General features: G+C 43.4%; 1 protein-coding gene across 2 annotated transcripts; it reads left to right on the forward strand.

Moving 5' to 3' along the window:
- The first annotated feature begins 508 nt into the window (after positions 1-508).
- On the forward strand, positions 509-20,418 carry VDAC3 (voltage dependent anion channel 3). 2 transcript variants are annotated; one of them, XM_063138866.1, is made up of 10 exons: positions 509-594; positions 8,028-8,151; positions 9,123-9,194; positions 10,679-10,728; positions 13,756-13,908; positions 14,848-14,900; positions 15,394-15,621; positions 16,641-16,791; positions 19,214-19,271; positions 19,889-20,418. In XM_063138866.1, exons 2-10 carry the CDS (start codon positions 8,124-8,126, stop codon positions 19,978-19,980), a joined length of 885 nt encoding a protein of 294 aa, XP_062994936.1. In that variant the 5' UTR covers positions 509-594; positions 8,028-8,123; the 3' UTR covers positions 19,981-20,418. The 2 variants fall into 2 exon arrangements, with proteins under 2 accessions (XP_062994936.1, XP_062994937.1); XM_063138867.1 differs by lacking the exon at positions 8,028-8,151 and having other exon boundaries at positions 528-594.
- The last annotated feature ends 259 nt before the right edge of the window (positions 20,419-20,677 follow it).

Consider the following 20,677-nt stretch of genomic DNA (forward strand, 5'->3'; position numbering starts at 1 on the left):
GGATACTTCAAAACCAAGTAAAAAGTTCGCTGTATTGGTCCATGAGAAAACCCCCACACCACACCCCGCCACCACCACCACCACCAAAATCCGTAGTTGGCAATATCTTCATTGCGACCCATCAAAAGGACAAAACGGAATGAGCAAACCTGATGAAGAGTTCTGTAGAGCTCGGAACCTTGCACATGGAGTAATGTCATTGTTGGACTCCAACTCCCATCAGACCCAGCCAGCATCAACAACGATCGGTGTCATGGGAGGTGAAATACAACAACATCTGGACGTCTACAGGCTCCTCCCCACTCCCTGTAATAAATATTGCCTAACTGTGGAGGATGGATTTTTAAGAAAACGAGACGATGAGTAAAGCAACACGCCTTATGGATCTGACGGGAACTGGGGAGCGCCAGTGCGCTTGCGCGGTGGCGGGACGGGGAGGGGGAGAGGGGCGGAGGCGAAGGCCGCGCCTGCGTACTGGCGTCGGTTCTAGAATGGGAGGCGGGGCCAAAGCAAGGCCTTGAGCGTTACGCCTGCGCGGTGTCGGAGGAGAGACCTTCAGCTTGGCAAGGAGGGACGGACGGAGGCGGCCTTGAGGTGCGGGCGCGGCGGAGAGAGAAGGAGGCGGAGGCCGGCTTGAGGGACGGGGAGACGGCTCACGCCCGCCTCTCCGCGCTGGGGAGCGGGGTAACGCCCTCCCCACCCTCACGGGGGCGCCCTGAGGCCTTGGGGGGCGGCCGAGGTGGGCCTCAGGTGGGGCTGGGGGGGGCGCTTGGCGAGGGGCGCCTCCCCCCTCTTTCCTTCCTCACCTGGGACTGGTACATTGTCGCAGGGGGGCATCCATAACTGCCCCATAACAGCCCCCCCCACACACACACCGCTCCTCTTTGCCTGCTTGGAGGCTGTTGCCAAGGTCTCAGTCACAGAGATTTGGGGGGGGGGTGTTGTGAGTGTGTCATGGTTTGCACTATAAAGATGTGTGTGTCTGGGGGAAAGCTCTGAGCCCCAAAGCAGGCCCCCTCCAGAAAGGCTGAGGGCCAGCTGTGTGGTGTAGTGGCGAGACTCTTTGGGGAGGCTTGGGTTCAAATCCACACCTAGCTATAGAGCTCTGTGGGTGACCTTGGGCTGGTCACTCTCTTCCAGCCAAACCGACCACATGGCTATGTTGGGGGAGTGAAATCAGAGTGAGGTGTGCCTGACCATGTCCTTGCGCTAGGGAGACCAGGGTTCAAATCCCTGTGTAGCCATGAAGCTCCTGGGGATGGCCGTGGGGAGTGGCTGTCTCTGAGCCTCACAGGGGTGGTTGTAAGGATAAAATTGAGAAAGTCCCATTTATGCTTCCTTGAGCTCTCTGGGGAAAGATGAGATAAAAATGTGAGAAATAATTCCATACACAATTTATTGGTTTTAGGAACATAAGCTTGCCTTAGACAAAGTCAGATTATTTGTCCATCTATCTTCAGTATTGCTTCCTCTGGACTGATGGCGACTCTCCAGAGCTTCAGGCAGACAGAAGCTTTTCACATCACCTGTTCTTTGTCCCTTTTATAAAAACTAGAGATGCTAGGGATTGAATCTGGGTCATTCTACATGCAAAGTGTGAGTTATGTGGCCCCTTCTCTCTTCTGTTGGTCAGCAACAAGAGAGTTTACACCGCTGGGCTTCTTGGGGTTCTGTGGCTTGGTTTGTTTGTCAGATTAGTCTTGTCACACTGGTGCCTCAACCAGCGGGTGGTGAACATGCATGTGTGAACTAGGCTGTAACCATTTCTAAAGAGCATGGCACAATTGGGTCGGGGTGGGCAGATGTTAATGATATCATATTTGAGTCTTGTTTTTCTTGTCGAGAACTCAAAGTAGCATACATGGGCTCCCTGATTTTTATTCTTTTCAAGGTCACTCAAAAGAGTTTTGTGGCTGAATGGGGATTTGAATCAAGGTCTTTCCAGCCTAGATCTGACATATTAGCCAATATATCATGCCGGTGGGTTAGGTGTGTGTAAGCCCTGATAACTTCTGAAAAGTAACTGTGAAGAGGGAATTAGACCACTTACAGAACTAATTAACTGAGTGGGAGATGTGGGAAGTTAGAAAAGTGTGGTGAAGTCAGCAGAGGTGTCTCAGTCCACACAGAGAAAAGCTGTGGGAACCCAGATATACTGTATATCAGCAATTTGGTACCTAATGGTGTATGTGTTTAAAAATGGCACTGCTACTTCTTATCTTTCAATAAGATGCTCAACTCAGAGTGTGTGAAGTTACTGTGCTGACATGCCTTAAGAAGTTCTGTGGCTTTTTCCCCTTCCTATGACCCCTTATAGAATTTGTATTAACCATACAGATTATTGTATTATGGGAGGAATTGGTATATTCCCCCCCCCCCCCAGCACACTGTGCTCTATCTGCCATTTTTTGGCTTCTAGGGCTATTGTGAATCAACTGCATCCAAGAACACCTCACATTCTTGCACAGGTATACATATCTGTACAAACAATTATGTGTGTGCAACATATACATGTATAAATTTTTCCTTCTTTTCTTCACTTTGGTTGTGACCCATGTAGAGCAGTATGAAAGAGAGCAGCTGCTAGAAGTGAAAGGGTAACATGATTTTACCTTGCTGCTTTGGTTTCCTTCAGAAGCCGTAGCTGTGCCCAAACTCCTTTGAACTGTTATCCCTGATTTATGAGATGCACAGAGCTAGACCTGAGGCTACAGCAAAGGCTAGGGTGTGTGGGGAACGTAATAGGGTCATGGATGGTGGTGATTTAGATTTGCCAGATGAGGCTGAGATCCCCTTACCCTTGTTATATACTTCAAAGTGGATTTTGCTGCTGCACAAGGAAGCAGATTCTTCTACATCTAGGGTGGACTGGAGCAGGGTGTGAATGATTGTCAATACTTGATGTAAAGGCTGTTGTATGTAGGGCTGTTTCAGAGCATAGTTAGCGAGCTCTTAATAGTCATAGTTTGTAGTCAGCTGGGCTGCTACATGCTAAGCTGGTTCTGTGTCTGCTGGTACCGGGGCTGAACTTGGCATGGGTTGGTGTCTGAATTTCTGGCACCTGATTGCAATTTCTTGAAATGCTGTCATTGCAATTTGAAGTATGAAAATCCAGGCCATGCTGAGTTCAGCATGTAGTATTGGCATGGACACAAGCAGCTGAGCCTGTGGCAGTTTTGTTGGAAAGCAGTATGGGCTGGCTGAGAACAACTCCTGATGGACTACTCGCTACTCATAGTCCAAGTCCCGATGGACTGCTCACTACTCATTATGCTGAACCTAGAGGTCCAACTATTTGAAAAGCGCTATTTATTAAAATAACAAACGAAACACGTACGCTCATAAAAACCAATTAGTATTCCAGTTTTGTATAAATTCTAAGCCAGTTGTCTTAGTCTCGGAATATCCAATATTGTACTGAACAAGAGTGCTGAACAAGGTAGAATTAAATGACATTAGTATTTTTTCCCATAAGATGAAGGCTGCATACGCACATCACAGAAAGTCCCGATTCTAAAGAATTCTGGCTTATTGTGACAAGCACAGCTACCTCATTGCTCATGTTGCAAGTAGGATTGGCTAAATCCTCTATTTGAGGTTTGTTATTGTGATGTGTGAACGAGGAACTTTCTCCAGGCAAACCAGAGTCATAAACCAAGAACAAATCATTGCTTACGACTCTGGCTTTTCTGGGAGCCATAAGCCAGAGTTCCCATTTTGGACGTCACAATAACAAACCGTGGGCAGGTGATCCATACGTTTGTTAAGCTGCTCCTGCTTGCAGTGGGAGCCAAGTGGGAGTAATCATGTAGCTTGCACGAGCAGACTGGCTCTCTCACAATAAGCCAGCATTCTTTAGAATTCTGGCTTTATTGTGACATGTGAATGTGATTACTGTGTTTCTTTGCTGATTTCTGTTGACAAAATGAAATATACCCTCTCTTCTGGAAGGAGTTGCGCTTCCCCTAAAGCAGAAAAGCAGGAACTCCGTGACCCCCAGGGCTGCATTCCTTTGTGGCTAATCTTCTGGGGGCTGCGTGCCAGTGGTGGGTGGGACCCACTGGAAAAAATAAGGAGTCTACTCCTCTCTCTCTCTCTCTCTCTCTCTCTCTCTCTCTCTCTCTCTCTCTCACACGCACACACACACACACACACACACACACACACACACACCATAATGCACAACCCTTCCCCCCTCAGCGTTGACTCCCAAAATGCTCCCCCCCCCGCAATGCTGCAGTTAGGTTTGAAAAAAGTCTCATTGATGTCGTGCGGCCTGTGGACTGGAGTTTCCCCCCCTTCCCTAAAGCATCAATTTGTCAGCTTAGGAATGCTCTTGGAGCCAACGTTGTCAATGGAGGCACAAGTGGCCACAGTGGCTCAGAGCACATTTTATCAGCTTCAGCTGATAAACCACCCGCACCCTATCTGGACATAGATAACTTGGGTGCAGTTATCTATGTTCTAGTAACCTCCTGTTTAGAGTCTTGCAATGCATTCCACAGGAGGCTGCCTTTGAAAATGATCCAGAAATTTCAGGCTCGTCCAAAATAGAGCTGTTAGGTTGATAAATGGGACTGGATGATTTGGACATACCATATTTCTTCGATTGTAAGATGCCATCGATTGTAAGACGCACACTAATTTCAGTACCACCAACAGAAAAAAAGCTTTGATTCTAAGAATAATAATCACACCCGCGATTCTAAGATGCACCCAGTTTTTAGAGATGTTTATATGGGGAAAAAGTATGTCTTAGAATCGAAGAAATACGGTATTATGCCGGTGCTTTGCCAGCTGGGGTGGCATCATTTCTGTTTCTGGGTCCAGTTCAAAGTGCTGATCTTAAACATTAATGCTTTAAATGGCCTGGGTCAGTTTGCCTGATGTATGGTCTCCTCCAGTGTTTATTTCCTTAGCCCTTGAGGTCATAATTGAAGGCACTTCTTCAAGTGGCACTGCCAAGTGAGATCGAGTTGAGTGGCTACTAAGGAGAGGTTATTCTTAATGATAACTCCCATGTTCTGGAATACCCTTCCCAGAGAGGCTTACTTGGCACATATGTAATTTTTTTGTTGCCAGGTGAAGAGGGTTTTTTTTTAAAAAAAAAAAACAACAACACAGGATTTTGAACTATTTTTTGATAGTTTCTGACATTTTTTTCTTCCTGGCTTTTAAGGTTTTAAGGCATGTCTGTTGGGTTTTATTGATTTATCTGTGTTGTGCTATTTTTATAATGTATTTTTACTATATTTTTTATAATTTTTCTATATAGCACCCAGAAAACCTCAGTTATGGGGCAGCATAGAAAAAGATTGCTTAATAGAGTCAGGGGAGGGAAGAAGGCAAAAGATATGGTCTAGATAGGCTGTATTTCTGGTATGGAAAGGAAAGGAATCTCTCGTGCAAGCACTTGAGTCATTACTGACTCTTAGAGGGACGCCTGCTTTCGCTGACGTTTTCTTGGCAGACTTTGTAGTGGGGTGGTTTGCCATTGCCTTCCCCAGTCGCAGTTACCTTCTCCCCCCCCCCCCCCCCCAGCTAGCTGGGTACTCTTTCTGGTAAAGAGTAGACAAAAAGGTTGGCGGCGTTCACACAACACAATAGTCCTTGAGGAGGTACTCCCCACACATGATTATAACCACCTGTGGTTTGGATTAAGGCCAGTGTCGAGTTGATGATTAGTAAATGGTGTGTTTGATTGATGCATCCCTCACCCTCTCTCCCCCGCTCAGCCGTCCCGCTGGTGTCCCATCAGGCATTGTGAGTTCTGCTGGCTGGACCAGAGCGGCAGCTGCCGCTTTGGTCACTCTTGCCAGGACTCTGTAGTCGCTGAAAATAACCGTGTGCGACAAAATAGTCTACGGTGCCAGACACACGACATAATAACCAACAGTAGCTCAAATAACCAACTCTGCACAGCGTTGGTTATTTCGGCCGAATAACCAACCATGGTGTGAAAAAGTCCTGACAGATGACACAATAATCAATCATTGACTACTTAACCCACTGTTGACTATTTAACCCACCGTTGGTTATCGTATTATTTGAACCCAGTCATTGTGTGTGCTTAAGAAATTAAGACGAGGAGTATGAATGAGGTCAGATGTGGTTCCTAGTTGGTCTTCTGTACAGCTTGTGGGCAAATTTGTAGATGTAACCCTTTTGTATCTTTTGGGGATGTAGATTGATTGCAGGCCCAAGTAAACACCATCTCATCTTGGTTTTCATAGTGCTGTGGTAGATTCTGTCTTGTAATTATGAGGACAGTGAACATAGTGAATGTAACTTAGCACACTTGTTCCTGTAATTATAAATTTATTGTTGCATTTAATTCTAACCTTTGAAGACTTCATCTATCAGTAGAGTTCTAGCAATAGTAATTATTCTAGTTTCTTGTCTAAAGTTTTTCCAAAGTGCAATACCTTCATGTACCCTGGTGACAGTAGGTAGCTATCTCACATTGAGCCAGCTTGGTGATGGAAGTAGGGGAAATATTATGTTAACTCAGGCTAAAGTGATTGATGCACAGGATAAATCTTCACTGAAAAGGAAAAGTTTTAGGTGTGATGGGTTAGTGAAGAGTGACTTTAATTTAACTTTGGGAGTATACATGTCAACAGGCATTTTCTTGCTCCTATCTTGCATTCAGTTGTACAAGGGCCTTGTTTCATCATAACCTAGTATGATGACAAAATTGTCGCAGATCTGGACAAATGGTCTATTGAACATCTTAAGATTGCAATCCTATGCATGTTTAGACAGGACACAGTTCTATAATTCCCAGCATTCCCCAGCCAGCCATAGTGGCTGGGGAAAACTAAGAGTTGTAGGACTTTTTCTATCTAAAAATGCACAGGATTGCACCCTATGTCACTTCTAAAATGTGTATTTCCCAAGTGATTAATGTTCCTGGAACAATAGCTTATTGTTGAAAGAATTAGATGAAGAGACTACTAAGGCTTAAAAGTTGGATTTATGCTTTTTAATGGAACTGAAAGTATGGAAATAACTGATTTGCCATGAATTAATGGCAAACTGCAAAGCTGGGTTAGAAGTGGAGTGGCTTAATTCTAAATGCAAATATCTGCCCCCCGCCCGCCCCAATCCATAGCAGCAGGGTTAAGGGCCTTTTCATACATTATCATCAACATGACTTTTCCAGTGTGAAAGTATGTTTCATAAGTATCATAGCAGATCAAAGGTCATTCTGTTGTTCTCAGTACAAAAAATAAACTTTCTTTTCTTGTTAAAATTCTCGTCAAAGACATTTAAGAAACTTAACTTCCGTAAACAATAGATATGACTTTTCCTTCCCCCTCTTAATGTAGTGAGCTCAAGACTGTTCCAGAATTTATCCAGGTGTCATACCATTATGCTTGTGTTCAAACAAAGGGCTATTGTGATTATTCTGGGGTATGGGGTCCTTTCAACTGTGGATGTAGGAAAGTAGCATGCATATGTCATGTATATCTTATCTGTGTATTTGGGAAGCCGTGATTGGTAAAAGTTTCCCAGTTCTTGTGGACATGAGAGAAATATACCTTGTCGTCCCCACTCGCCCCCGGCCATGCAATCTACATGGTTTTGTGGGGGGTTTTTGCTACAAAGGTATAGGAAGCACACATCATATGCGTAGTCAGTCTTTCTTTTCAGAGTCTTACTTGGGGACTAAGCCAGTAGGATAGTGACCTTAACTGACTGTATTTTTTTAAATCCCTCAGAACCTTCAAGAGAGGGGCAGGATACACATTTCAATGAATCATCCATGTGTCAAATTTAGGTGGGGTAGGGTGTATACTTTTCAGAGACTTCCGAGTACACAATCAGGAAACAAAGGTAGTATGCTGGTACTTGCACTCCAAGGGAGGTCATGTTTGAGATCAGTGGTATATGAAATATACACCTTTTGTTAAAATACTAGATGGGTTATATTTTGAGTGGAAAACTAGCTTTTTTGTCATAGATTATTACAAGTGATAGCTTTGTTATCTAACGATGCATGCTTTCCCCTCCATATTTGACAGGTGTACATAAAAGAGCTAGAGGAGAGTCCTTCTGTAGGTTCACGTTGAGAAGTAAATGATTTAGGAGCTAAATTGTGAAATAAGAAGTCTGCAACCATGTTCGGCTGTTCTACTAGAGCCCCAGGTATATATCTATTCTATTGGAAGTTCAGATATTAAAGTTAAAAGGTCAGAAACATAGTGTTTTGAGATGGAGTGCGTTCACAGGCAAAGGGTGTGCTATCTAACAGCACAAATGAGCTATCCGGCATCACGAAACAGCACAAGATCGTGTGTGTCAGAGATCTGCAAAGCAGGTTCTGTTTGACTTGTGCTATCTTTTGAGATGTGATTCTGGGAGCTGCAAGTGGCAAGAATAGATTTCTTGTTGAGCAAAGTTCAGAAAAATGCCTGCTAGGCTTTCAGAGAGTGTAGGGGAAGAGAAGCTCGATAGTAGCAAGAGAAGCTCCTGTTCACCGATGTTTCTCTGTAGTGCCCAAGAGAGGTAAGAATGTCACTTTGCAGAGTCAATAAACCCTGGCTGTTGTTGGGAGTTGTTGCTTTTTTACCACTGAACTGATTACCTTCAAACAGAGAGGCTTTCACTGTGTAGAGTTAGGAATAAAGCAACTTTTCAAAGTAATAATGCAACGCAGTACCATTTTTAAAGTTTAGCTTTGCTGTAAAAAGGCTAGTTGTTTCCCAGAAGCATGGAAATTTCCTGTGAGGGAAGAACCAAGATAAAAGCCATCAAAGGGTTTTATGGTTGAAGGAGTGGGAGGCTGGGTGTGGAGGAGTATGCTTGACACAGAGCTGTTCTCATTGCTGGAACCATACACAAGTGAAAGAGGCCTTTGATACAACATACTGCTAGTTGAATTCCATTATTGGGTATAGTCTTCCTCAGCATATTCTGGGCTAGGATTTTGGTTTACCTCTAAAAGAAATCCTGGAAGTAGTGATAGAATCTCTGTGAATAGGCACTTTCTTCATCATATGTGACATGTAAGGTGTTTGCAAGTGGATGAAATGGTGTTCCTTATCTGTGAATGCATGCTTGAGTTATTTCCAAGATAACATTATTGAGTTATCTTACTGTAATCTGACTTCTTCCAGACCCTATGGCTATCCCACCAACTTACTGTGACCTGGGGAAATCTGCCAGGGATATATTCAACATAGGATATGGTAAGTAGTGTTATGGCCACAATCCCAGATGCATAAAGTTACCCTCAGCACTATATTGGCTATCCAGAAGAGTTACAGATGATATAGCAGAAGTGATATAATTGTGTCCTTATGACTATATTTGTAAATCTGTTGGGACTCTATTGTTGAAAGTCTCCTTCTTGAAATGCATCCCTCTTTCTGTCCATATTTTGTTTATTTTACTTGAGGGTAACAATGTGCCTGTGGAACTTGTTGCAGCACTGAGAATTCCAGCTTTCACTTTTTTAAAAGCTCTCTTTCTAGGCTTCAGCGGTTGTGGAAAAAAAGAAAACATGACAGCAGAAATCAGTGGCAAATAAAACACCATTAATTTTTAAAAACAGATCTAATGATTTTGAAGAAAGCTTCACAATAATAAGCCATTTGATTAGCTTGTTTGCATTAGCTTTTACTGTGATATATAAGTTACACCCTTAGTTTATGTCACTACTGAGCCTAGGCTCTTGAGTAGGAACTACCGCAAAATCCCAGAGCGGCTTCCTGCAATCAAAACAGGCTCATTGGTCTTAGCAACAACTCTCAGGCAACCTTAGATTGGCTTCCAATTCCACTGTCTGGTGTCAAACATTTGAGGTGTTATACTACTTTATATGGATTTTCCATCTTTGTTCACTCTACTGATCTGCTATCCATCCTGAAGAGCATCTATTGAATAGATGTCTTCAATTGCATCCTTTGATATTTTAGTGCATTTAATATACTTTAAACCTCTTTTCTGCTGATGTCCCAAACAAAATTAGCTAAAACATAACGCCAGCAGGAACAGGAAAAACACACCACGCTCCAAATGCTGAGGTGAATAAAACCATGTGTGTGATTCTCTAGCTCCTGCACTTGCATTTCAGTCTATATTCATTCTGCATTCTGAGTGTGCTCATCTGAATTTGCTCATACTCTCCCAGGCTGGACATGTTTCAAAGGCTTTCATAAAGTTACAGATTTTAGAAACTGACCAGGAATATCCTTTTAATCATCTCTAGGCTTTATAAATAGGGCTCTACTAACCAGTTGAGACACTAGTGAACATGACAAACTGGGATTGTTCCTGCAGCTGCATTGCACTTTAGAGGCATTCTATGTGCTTTGGAAGTGCAGTGTGACACAGATGCGCCCTTTCCGTTTTTGTGAGCATGGTAGGAGGGCCAGAGATCATACTTGACCTAACACTGGGCTTTTTGGGGTGCAAGAAATGCAAACCCACCCATCCCCTGAATCAGATGAGAGGCAGGATTGTGTAACTACACATTGTGGCAAAAGCCAGGTAAAGTTGGTGAATATTAAGTGATTTCTAGAATTACCATTTAAGTGGCTTGGGTCTCTTTGAAAAGAAAAAAAAGTGTAGTCACAAGCCACTTCTATTGTACTTGTTGCATGTTCGGCTTTGTTTTGTGTCCTTCCTCTGCTGTGATGTGAATAAGAAATCTATGTCTTGGCAATTTCAGGGTTTGGAGTGGTCAAGCTAGAAGTGAAGACCAAGTCTTCTAGTGGAGTGGTAAGTAATGAGCACTTTAAATAGGTGCTGCAACAAGAGAGTTTGTGCAACTCTCGTAGGAACTGCATAGCACTGAATTAGTCGATGAACATTATCTTCCATCATTTCTGCTTTCCCTGAAAATTTGGAGCATCCCAGAGGTTGCACCTCCCCATCCTTCCAGGCAATACTAACCTTAGTGTTTTTAAGGCTCAGCTACTGTAGTGCTTGACGTCACACAACTATTGTTAGTAAGTTATGAAGAAGGCTTTTGACTGCTAGCGAATGAGCTATCCACTTGCCTGCCATGTTCAGGATAGTTCAAATAGGAGATGAGAGACATAATCGTTTGAAAGAATGCAGAGCTCTATAATTGTGTCTTAAATAATCTGGCTGCTCAAGGGGAAGTGGCAAATATAGATACTTGGACTGATCAGCCTTTACTGATGGATTAAAGATATTAATTTTTAACATATCTTCTCCCTTTTCCATGCAACCTTGGTGTTTGGATGTTTATTCAGCTGGTAAGAATGCAGTGTACTTGTCTCTTGTATGCCTTTCCTTAGGGTTTATGTACTTGGACCATGAGTCACAGCCGTTCCTAATCCATCCTACACTTCTAATGGGTCAAAGTGCAGGGAGTCTTGTGAAGGATTTTTACTGCAGGGCTTGGCACTGCAGTGCCCTTAACTCTTTCGCCCCGTGCTAAAGTGTTTGTTTATTGGCCTGTACTACTGCTTCAGTTCCCACTCAGTTGTTGCATAAACATTCTGAAAACTGCCTAGTTCATACAGTTTCCGTGCTTAACTTGGATTTTGGGGGGCGTGTACGCTTTTCGTGTTTTTGTTTTTCCTTTTTATTGCCAAGCCCTTTCTCTTGCTACCTTTTTCTCTCTGCCAAGGCTGTAGCTCCATATGCTGCTTTCTGCTTCCTTTTTGATCTATCAGATGTCAAGAAGACTTTGAGATATGGTGTCCTCCCAACTGTATGTGAGCTGAAAAGTTAGATCAGAAGCACAATTTGGGAACTGGCTCAGATTAACAAAGCTAAAGGGCAGTTTGGCACTCAGTTATTAGGGATCTAAGTAATGATCCAGTCACTATTCTGCACATGACAGTTGTAAGATGAATAGTAGAACTTGTGTGTATTCTTACTTCCCCCACACAGAAGGCGATCTTGTTCCAGCAGCCAGGAAAATACTTTCTTCTTCCTAATCTGGTCATACGATAGCAAGATTCCTTTTCTTCTCCATGCCTTGCAAATGAGGAAAAATCAAGGAATGTGTTTCTCATCCATTGGTGCCATTGGATCCTTTAAAGAGGATCTAGGAATTATTTTGAAATAATTGGTCACTGTGCAAAGCTTATATTAAGTATTACAAAATGATCAGAATTTCATTCACCATTTCTGTTCGCTATTTGCCGCTATTATGTGTGATCAGCCCCAATGCCATGTGTATTGTTTGTTAAATTGAAAGCTGTTACCAGGCGTTTGTGTTTATTACATTGCACAGAGCCTAGGGCAACATCACACTTAGAACCTACAAAATAATCATTATATCAAAGTAATTTGGAAAGATGGGCTGTACTTGTAATGTAACTTCAGATTAGAGAGTTACTTTGGTTAGCTAACAACCTTTTGCATCTTCGTCTGTGGCAAGTGAAAATTGTCTCCAGGTGGCCGCGAAAGCAGATGCTGTCTGTCTAAAGGAGCAACGCAGCCATGTTGTAGGCCAGCAGGCTAGAAAGATTTTTTGTGAGGTAGTAGCTCCTGTGGACTGACTTGTAAGATTAAACAATCATCATCACCATCTTCTAGATGTTCTATGCTTTATCCTAATTTTTCAGAGTTCCCTTTGCCTGTAAGGCTCCTGTGTGAACCAGATTCCCACTCACCTCAGTAAGAGGAAGTGTGGACAACTCCATTTATGCTAAGGGATGTTTAGGAGGAGCTACCCTTCCACTGAAATGAGTAGGGAAACCCTTGGGTATGGCTGAGCTTTGCGTGTTTGCAAGAAACTGTTGGGCTGGGGCATTCAGGTTCAAGCAACACTTGATGGCATCAGGCTTGTGTCTTAACATGTGGGGCTGCCAGAACGGCAATTGAAGTGCCAAAGGGGTGGGTGGTGCTGAACCTTTTCTCTGCCCTCTCTCTTTCATTCTGCAGCCCTTTCTCCCAGCTGGGCTCACTTAGGGTATTGTAGCACCCCCTAAGGGGACAAGTATTTTGCCTTCTGGTAGGACTTTCCCCGCTGTTCTAGGCATGTGGCTCATGAATCTTGCAGCACCTCTGAAGAAAAAGTGTATTAACCTGGGCTAAAAGGTCTCTTTTTTTGCCTGTCACACACTCGATTAAAATATGCCTGCTGTGCATTAATTTTTCAATGTATAATTGTTCTATACATGCACAATGATCAGCTAAAAGGATATTTGGAAGTAGGTGAGAAACATTTGGCACTCGGCAAACATTCTGGTGATTGTAGGTGGCATGGAAGGATCTGGGTTTAGTACCCAATGACCCAGTTCACATATATCAGTGGCAAATTATGGGTTGATTTATCCACTATTTGCCATGGTGTATGCTGGGTCTGTTCAGCAGCCTTTTTGCATATTCAACACCCAATCAGGCCGATTGATGGTTGCTACATGGTGCCTACAGGTTAATCATGGGTTAAACAGCCCACAGTTAACCTACAATTAACAGCTAGGTTAACTATGGGTTGTTTAACCCATGATTAACCTATAGCATCTGGGTTTGGAGGTCATGTAGCAAACCCCATTCGGACCAATCAGGAGTTCATTGTTCAAAAAGGCTGTCAACTTAACCCAAGACTTGCTGCCATTATGTGTAAGCAGCCCTAGTGTCATGGAAAAGTTTGTAACTTAGGATGCATTTGTTGTTGTATCAAAAGGTCCAGGCCACAGAAAGGAAGAATAATCAGTTTGGGTAGAACTTCGAAATCTAGTGGAGTATGTAAATAAATGGTGCATGGTGATCCTAAACCATATTGAACATTTGTATTTTAATTCAAATTTTGTGTGTTTACAGGAATTTACCACCACTGGTTCGTCCAGCGCAGACACAGGGAAAACCACAGGCAGCCTAGAGACCAAATATAAGTTCAAGGACTATGGACTTACGTTCGCCCAGAAATGGAACACTGACAACACCTTGGGGACGGAACTGACCATGGAGGATAAGGTAAGAGGAGGTAGAATCATGGCTTCAGCACACCACATCAACTGAAAGAAATAAAAAGGCAGGAGATTGTGTTGTGTGTGCTCCAAGTTAAAATAGACTTTGTGTATATTGTCGAGAAATTGCTTCAGAAAGAGTTCTGAATTTAGTGTTTGGCAGTAATGTGCCAATTTTTATACAAACCAATGTTGTCATGCATCTTTTCTGTAAGATGAAGTATTTATACTGATTTATTTAAAGTATTTATATGTTGCTTTTCACTTAAAATATCCGAAGCGCGTAACACTAAAATGCACAAACAAAATGTTAGCAATTTGGGGATTTACCTGGAGAGGGTTCTCCACAGATGGGCCATCGCTACTTCCTGCTTATTTCCCCACTAAACGCTGTAATTCAGGAAACTTCATTTCTTTATAGATGGCATTGAATATTGGTGGTAATGGGAAGATTGCAAAACTTGAAGACATTTATTTGCTAGTATCTCTTGTCATGTGCTTTTTGTTTCACTTATGTGTGCTGCAATCTACCATGATTCTTACATAGGCTGACCATATGAAAAGGAAGACCGGGCTCCTGTATTTTTAACAGGTGTATAGACTGTTAAAATCCCTCTTCATCCCAACAGTGAAAGCTGCAGGAGCCCTGCCCTCTTTTGTATCTGGTGACTCTACAAAAGAGGGCAGGGATCATGCAGCTTTAACTGTTGGGATGAAGAGGGGTTTTCACCAGGTGCATACAAATGACAACTGCTGAAATTCCATTTTCTATACAATGGTTAAAGATACAGGTGCCCTGTCCTCCTTTCCATAGGGTCACCCTATCTTACAGAGAATAAGCAAGAACAAGAAATGCTGAGTAGAAATTATTAAGATAGGAGGAAGATAAAACATTTTTCTTTCTTTCAAAAGAAAACCAATATAGTCTTTCCTTTTTTCACTTCAGTTGGCTGAGGGATTGAAGACGACCCTTGAAACCATGTTTGTACCAAACACAGGGTAAGGATTCACCTCTCAGAAGAATCATAGAATAGTAGAGTTGGAAGGGTCCTCAAAGGCCATCTAGTCCAACCCCCTGGTAATGTAGGAATCCACCTTAAAGCATCCCTGACAGATGGTTGTCCAGCTGCCTCTTGAAGGCCTCTAATGTGGGAGAGCCCACAACCTCCCTAGGTAACTGATTCCATTGTCGTACTGCTCTTTAGCTTTTTACATTCCCTCCAGTTGATGGTACCCCATGCAGCCAGCTATTCCTGAGCCGCAATACTACATAGAAGGTGCTTCCCACCCCACCCACCCCATTTGCTGAAGGCCATCTTTAAATGTAGGTATTAAAATATTGGTGGCCGAGTGTCCATTTTCATAACATCGCATAGACATCAGGGTTGAGTAGAAGATTGGCAGTGAAATAGCCCTGTGTGCTGTTGCCACCTCTAGTCCGCAGTAATTAACCTTGATTCTCTCTTCCCTTCCTCCCCCTCCCCTTCACCAGGAAAAAGAGTGGGAAGTTGAAGACATCCTACAAACGGGAGTATCTAAACCTAGGTTGTAATGTTGACATAGACCTGTCTGGACCAACCATCCATGGCTGGGCTGTGTTGGGCTATGAAGGTTGGCTTGCTGGCTATCAGATGGCTTTTGACACAGCCAAATCCAAGCTGTCACAGAATAACTTCGCACTGGGTTACAAGGCAGCAGACTTCCAACTGCACACGAACGTGTAAGTATTGGCTTGGGCCAAGGAGGCTGACCGAGCTCCCGTCCCTCTTAGGTGCTGACTTCCAGCTCAAGGAACCGATAATGTGCTTTCCCTGAAATATCTAGATGTTGGTTCCTTTGTAGTCCCCAGTCTCTTGAGACTTAGTTCTAGCATCATATTTTTTCCCATTGGAAACTTTAACTTTATAAATCTGAGAAGGGCTTAAATTTGGGGATACATGGAAGGTATCTCCAGAGCTTGCAAATGCATCTTATGGCTTGGAGCTTGAGTCTTAGCCTATCTTTAGCCAGTATCCAGGAACATGTGAAAGAGGAAATACAAGGGTACAGCTGAAGTACTGTTAATTCCCCTGTTGCCATCTCAGACTAGTGTTGGGGGCAGTTAAGTGTTGGTATGGAGCAAGGCAGGATGTACGTAGTTAGCTTGCTTGAATCTAAACAGACCCTTGTCTGGACAGTGTCTGGGTGGGAGATCACCTGAGAACCTCTCAATATACTACCTTTAGTTCCATGATGGATGGATGGGTGTAAATTTAATAAACTTCAGCCCCTCCCTTTGGGAAAGGCTCCCCTCCCCCTTGTTCAGCTACTTCTTTGTGCAGGCTATAAAGTGTCTATAAAGGTAAATTTTAGCTTCTGTTCAGCCTGTCTGACTCGTATCATTAGGTGCTTCCCTCTCCTGATGCAGCCAGGAAAGGGAAGCCCTTGTGCTTCTGTGACCATCCCAAATCTCTCCCTGTTCCAGCTGTTGGTAATGCATCTTCATGCATCAGCGTAAATCTAACTTGTTGGATGGAGTGGAAGAACGTTAGGGCAAGAAGGGAATCTATATGGATTTAGCTCTATTATTCAAAATTGTCAGCTGTTCTAAGCCTGGAGATAGAAAAAAATGGAAAATTCCAAACGGCTGGAATAATGGGGAGGTTGGAGGAACAGAAGCAAGGCAAGCATTTGCAACCTCTGGAAATAAGGTAGTTCTTTGGGGCAGAACTGAACCTTTATGTGATTTGTTGCAAACAGGAATGATGGCACTGAGTTTGGTGGCTCGATCTATCAGAAAGTTAGTGACAAGGTGGAAACATCTGTAAGTCTTGCTTGGACTGCTGGCAGTAATAACACCCTGTGCGGCATTGCCACCAAGTACCTGCTGGATGATAAAGCTTCCATCTCGGTAAGAATTTTGCCGTCTTTCCAGTGCATTAGAATGTGTGCTGATAATAACTGTGTTCAGATGTCATGCTGAGTAAAATGTGAACGGGCATCACCTCCTCCTGCGCTTGTGCACTCCCTCCCCCTCTCCTCCCATAGGGCCCGGAGGAAGAGTTCCGCTTCTTTTTGTCATTCAGATCCAGATGTGTGGTTAACTAACTATGGTTATTTTCAAGCTAGGCAACATACGAAACCATAATTTGAAGTTGGCTTGATTGAAACTAACTATAGTTAATGTTAACCACAAGAGGACATGAGAAACCAAGATTGACCAACAGTGGAAGCAAACGCTTCTAAGCTCTTCTTCCCAACTATGTGGGATGAAGATGGAGAGCACAAGAGGCCAGGAGAAGGGAATGCAACATTGAACGTGTCACACTTTCCCATTTTTCTTGCTTAAGAACCTAAGAAGAGCCCTGATGCTGGATCAGGCCAAGGGTCCATCTGGTCCAACCCTCTGTTCACACAGTGGCCAACCAGCCATTGGCCAGGGACCAACAAGGCAGGACATGGTGCAATGGCACCCTCCCACCCATCTTCTCCAGCAACTGGTGCACACAGACTTACTGCTTCGAATACTGGAGATAGCACACAACCATCAGGGCTAGTAGCCATTGATAGCCTTTGCCTCCATGAATTTATCCAACCCCCTTTTAAAGCCATCCAGATTGGTGGCCATCACTACATTTGTAGTGAGTTCCATAATTTAACTATGGATTTCTTCAGAGTGACTTCATGACCATGAAAGTTATGTGTTGACCTTGGCTTTGCAACATGCTATGGACCAATGTAGTATGTTAGTGATGGGAGTCATCAAGTGCAGCTTCAGTATGCACTGAAATCGTATAAAAATACATTCCCCTTGGTTTTCCACATGTTAGCTTTGGCCTGTCTGTGTAGAAGCAAGTTGGAGAGAAGAATCCTCTTTTCACTATTTGAACTTATTGGTCCCCCTGAGGCTTATTACTGTGCCCATGGCAATGTTGTCAATCCCATGTTTGAGATCTCTTGGCCTAGTGCTCACTGAGGATGTAAGGCTGTGTCTGGGCTGAACCACTTCAAGCTGCAGATACAGGGAGCACCGCAGTACAAAATTCCCTGCACATAACATACAAGGTGTGATGCAGGAGAAGGGTTTGAGCCTAGCTTTCTCCCTGATCATGTGTAGTTTTCTGTGTGGAGAATTTGATTTGTTTGGAGAAGCATTCAGTGTTGAGTCTCCACCTGCAGGATGAGGATCAGGTTTACCATATCTATGAGAATTAGGCCTTTCTGGTTTGGGTTTTTCCCCCCCTTTGAAAGAAACTTGAGCATCCTGAGCTTTTTTTAACACCCAGAGTCCTGTCTCCTCAAGGTGAGGTAAGCTACGTTGCATGCTGTGTGGTTATATCTCTTTCATGTGACACATGAGAGCATGAATTTTATTTTTATTTATTTATTAATTACATTTTTATACCGCCCAATAGCCGAAGCTCTCTGGGCGGCTCACAAAAATTAAAACCACAATAAAACATCCAACAGGTTAAAAACACAAATACGAAATACAGTATAAAAAGTGCAACCAGGATAAAACCACACAGCAAAGTTGATATAAGATTAAAATACAGAGTTAGAACAGTAAAATTTAAATTTAAGTTAAAATTAAGTGTTAAAATACTGAGTGAATAAAAAGGTCTTCAGCTGGCGATGGAAGAAGTACACTGTAGGCACCAGACGGACCTCTCTGGGGAGCTCATTCCACAGCCGGGGTGCCACAGCGGAGAAAGCCCTCCTCCTAGTAGCCACCTGCCTCACTTCCTTTGGCAGGGGCTCATGGAGAAGGGCCCCTGTAGATGATCTTAAGGTCCGGGTAGGTACATATGGGAGGAGGCGTTCCTTCAGATAACCTGCCCCCAAACCGTTTAGGGCTTTAAATGTCAATACCAGCACTTTGAATTGGGCCCGGACCTGGACTGGCAGCCAATGAAGCTGGAAAAGGACTGGCGTAATGTGATCTCGCTGGCCAGTCCATTAGTAAACGGGCTGCCCTATTTTGTACCAGCTGAAGCTTCTGGACCGTTTTTAAAGGCAGGCCCACATATAACGCATTGCAGTAATCCAAGCGAGAGGTTATCAGAGCATGGATCACTGTAGCTAGGCTATTGCCTACCCTTCATACTTAAGGGCAGTAAGGTTAATGCTCCCTTTGCTGTGGGTGCTGTTATCTCACCCCAGACCACTGAAGGAGGGACCTTACAGTGTTTAAAAGTCCATAGCAAATACTTCCATGTTCTATTACTAGCCTTCTCCATTTTGCAAACTCTTCAAGAAGTACAGACCTAAGCATTTCCCCAGGAAAGTAAATAAAATCCTGTGTATGTTCCTCTTTTTAAATTTCCATCTAGGCCAAAGTTAATAATGCCTGCCTCATTGGACTTGGCTACACTCAAACTCTACGACCTGGTATGTAAACTGTTGGATGTATTGAATACACAGTTAATTCTAATTGTATGTTGACTGTAAACAGAGTCCTTGGGTATAACAGAGCTGTTTAGAAAAGTGTTGCAGTAAGAAAATGTTAGAGAAACAGGCAGGCTTTTTTATGGAATCATGGTATTTTAGTATTCCTCGTAGAATCTCAGCTTTGAAAAGAACAAAAGAAGCGAGTTCCTAGTCCTTATGACTGTGAGAAGTTTGCAAGGGTATGGCCAATGCCTTCAGAGCTCAAAGAATGGTTCCATGGGATCTCCAGTGGGTCAGAGTGGTGTTGGAACCTTGCAGACAACAGTACACAGTGCCCCACCTGGTCAGTGATCCTGCCCCAATGGGAAAATGAAGGGAAGTTAGTGTAGGTTAGCCAGAGTATGTCTAGAAGGGATCACTCACCTGAAACTCCTGAGCCGATGAGGAGCATTACCAAAGAAAACTCCGTTGTAATTATGTCCTTTCACACTCTGCCTTGAGCTCCCTTAGCACAGTCTGGGTCTTCTGCTTAGCTCTCTCTTTCCGGTGTTAAGTTTTTCTTACTGACTGATGTTGACTTGCTGTATTCTCTAACCATGACACTGTGTTTCTGCCAGGTGTGAAGTTGAATCTCTCAACTCTGATTGATGGCAAGAATTTCAGTACTGGCGGCCATAAAATTGGGCTGGGATTTGAGCTGGAAGCTTAATGTAGGTTTTGATGAAGTATTAGATCTTTATTTGGAAGATGAAGGAGAAAACAAACCCCACATGTTCTGGCCTTAAACTCTTCTGTGAAACTTCAAAAAGCGTGAACTTGATATTCTTCCAAAGAATTGTTGTAACCCCAAACATTGAAGTCTGGAGAGTGCAAACCATGAAGGGCAATACTTGAAGACGTGCATGGAAGTTGTAATGGTTGTGCTACATTTCAGTTCAGTTCCTCAGTTACTTTAAAATGTGTTCCTCAGAAGATAGCATAGCATCTGGTTTAAAGGAAAGAACCCCCCCCTCCCCAATCCTTCTGTGTTACTACATCACATCCTGCATGTCCTACCCCTCATGACCTTTTGTAAAACTGGTCTCTGTGCTGTAGTGAAAGCTTTGGTTTTGCATCAAAGTGGAAATAAATCAAATCACATTTGGAACCTATTCCTTGTATGCTTACTACTGCCTCTGCAGCATTAAATGCGCTGTGCTGGGGACTGAGCCGGCGAAGTAAGATAGAACAATGGGATGGGGAGGTGTCATCTTACAGTTTTGCTGTCAGCTAACTTTTGGGTGACTGTACTGCATTGCCCTACACACACACGTCGGTCACTTGAAATACTAAGCAAATGGCAAAGTGCACCGAACATTTGTTCTCTTCAGCATATTGAAGGGATCCAAGTAGCTGTTAATTCTTCT

Source organism: Elgaria multicarinata, chromosome 12 (genome assembly GCF_023053635.1).
Source record: "Elgaria multicarinata webbii isolate HBS135686 ecotype San Diego chromosome 12, rElgMul1.1.pri, whole genome shotgun sequence".
Taxonomy (NCBI): Eukaryota; Metazoa; Chordata; class Lepidosauria; order Squamata; family Anguidae; genus Elgaria; species Elgaria multicarinata.

What these genes read in the sequence shown, in the direction of transcription:
- VDAC3 (XM_063138866.1), top strand. Translation starts at nt 8,124, where the DNA reads ATGTTCGGCTGTTCTACTAGAGCCCCAG. An exon ending in TTCCAACTGCACACGAACGT is followed by an intron (nt 15,622 to 16,640) that starts GTAAGTATTGGC and finishes TGTTGCAAACAG; the next exon opens with GAATGATGGCACTGAGTTTG. An exon ending in CACTCAAACTCTACGACCTG is followed by an intron (nt 19,272 to 19,888) that starts GTATGTAAACTG and finishes TGTTTCTGCCAG; the next exon opens with GTGTGAAGTTGAATCTCTCA.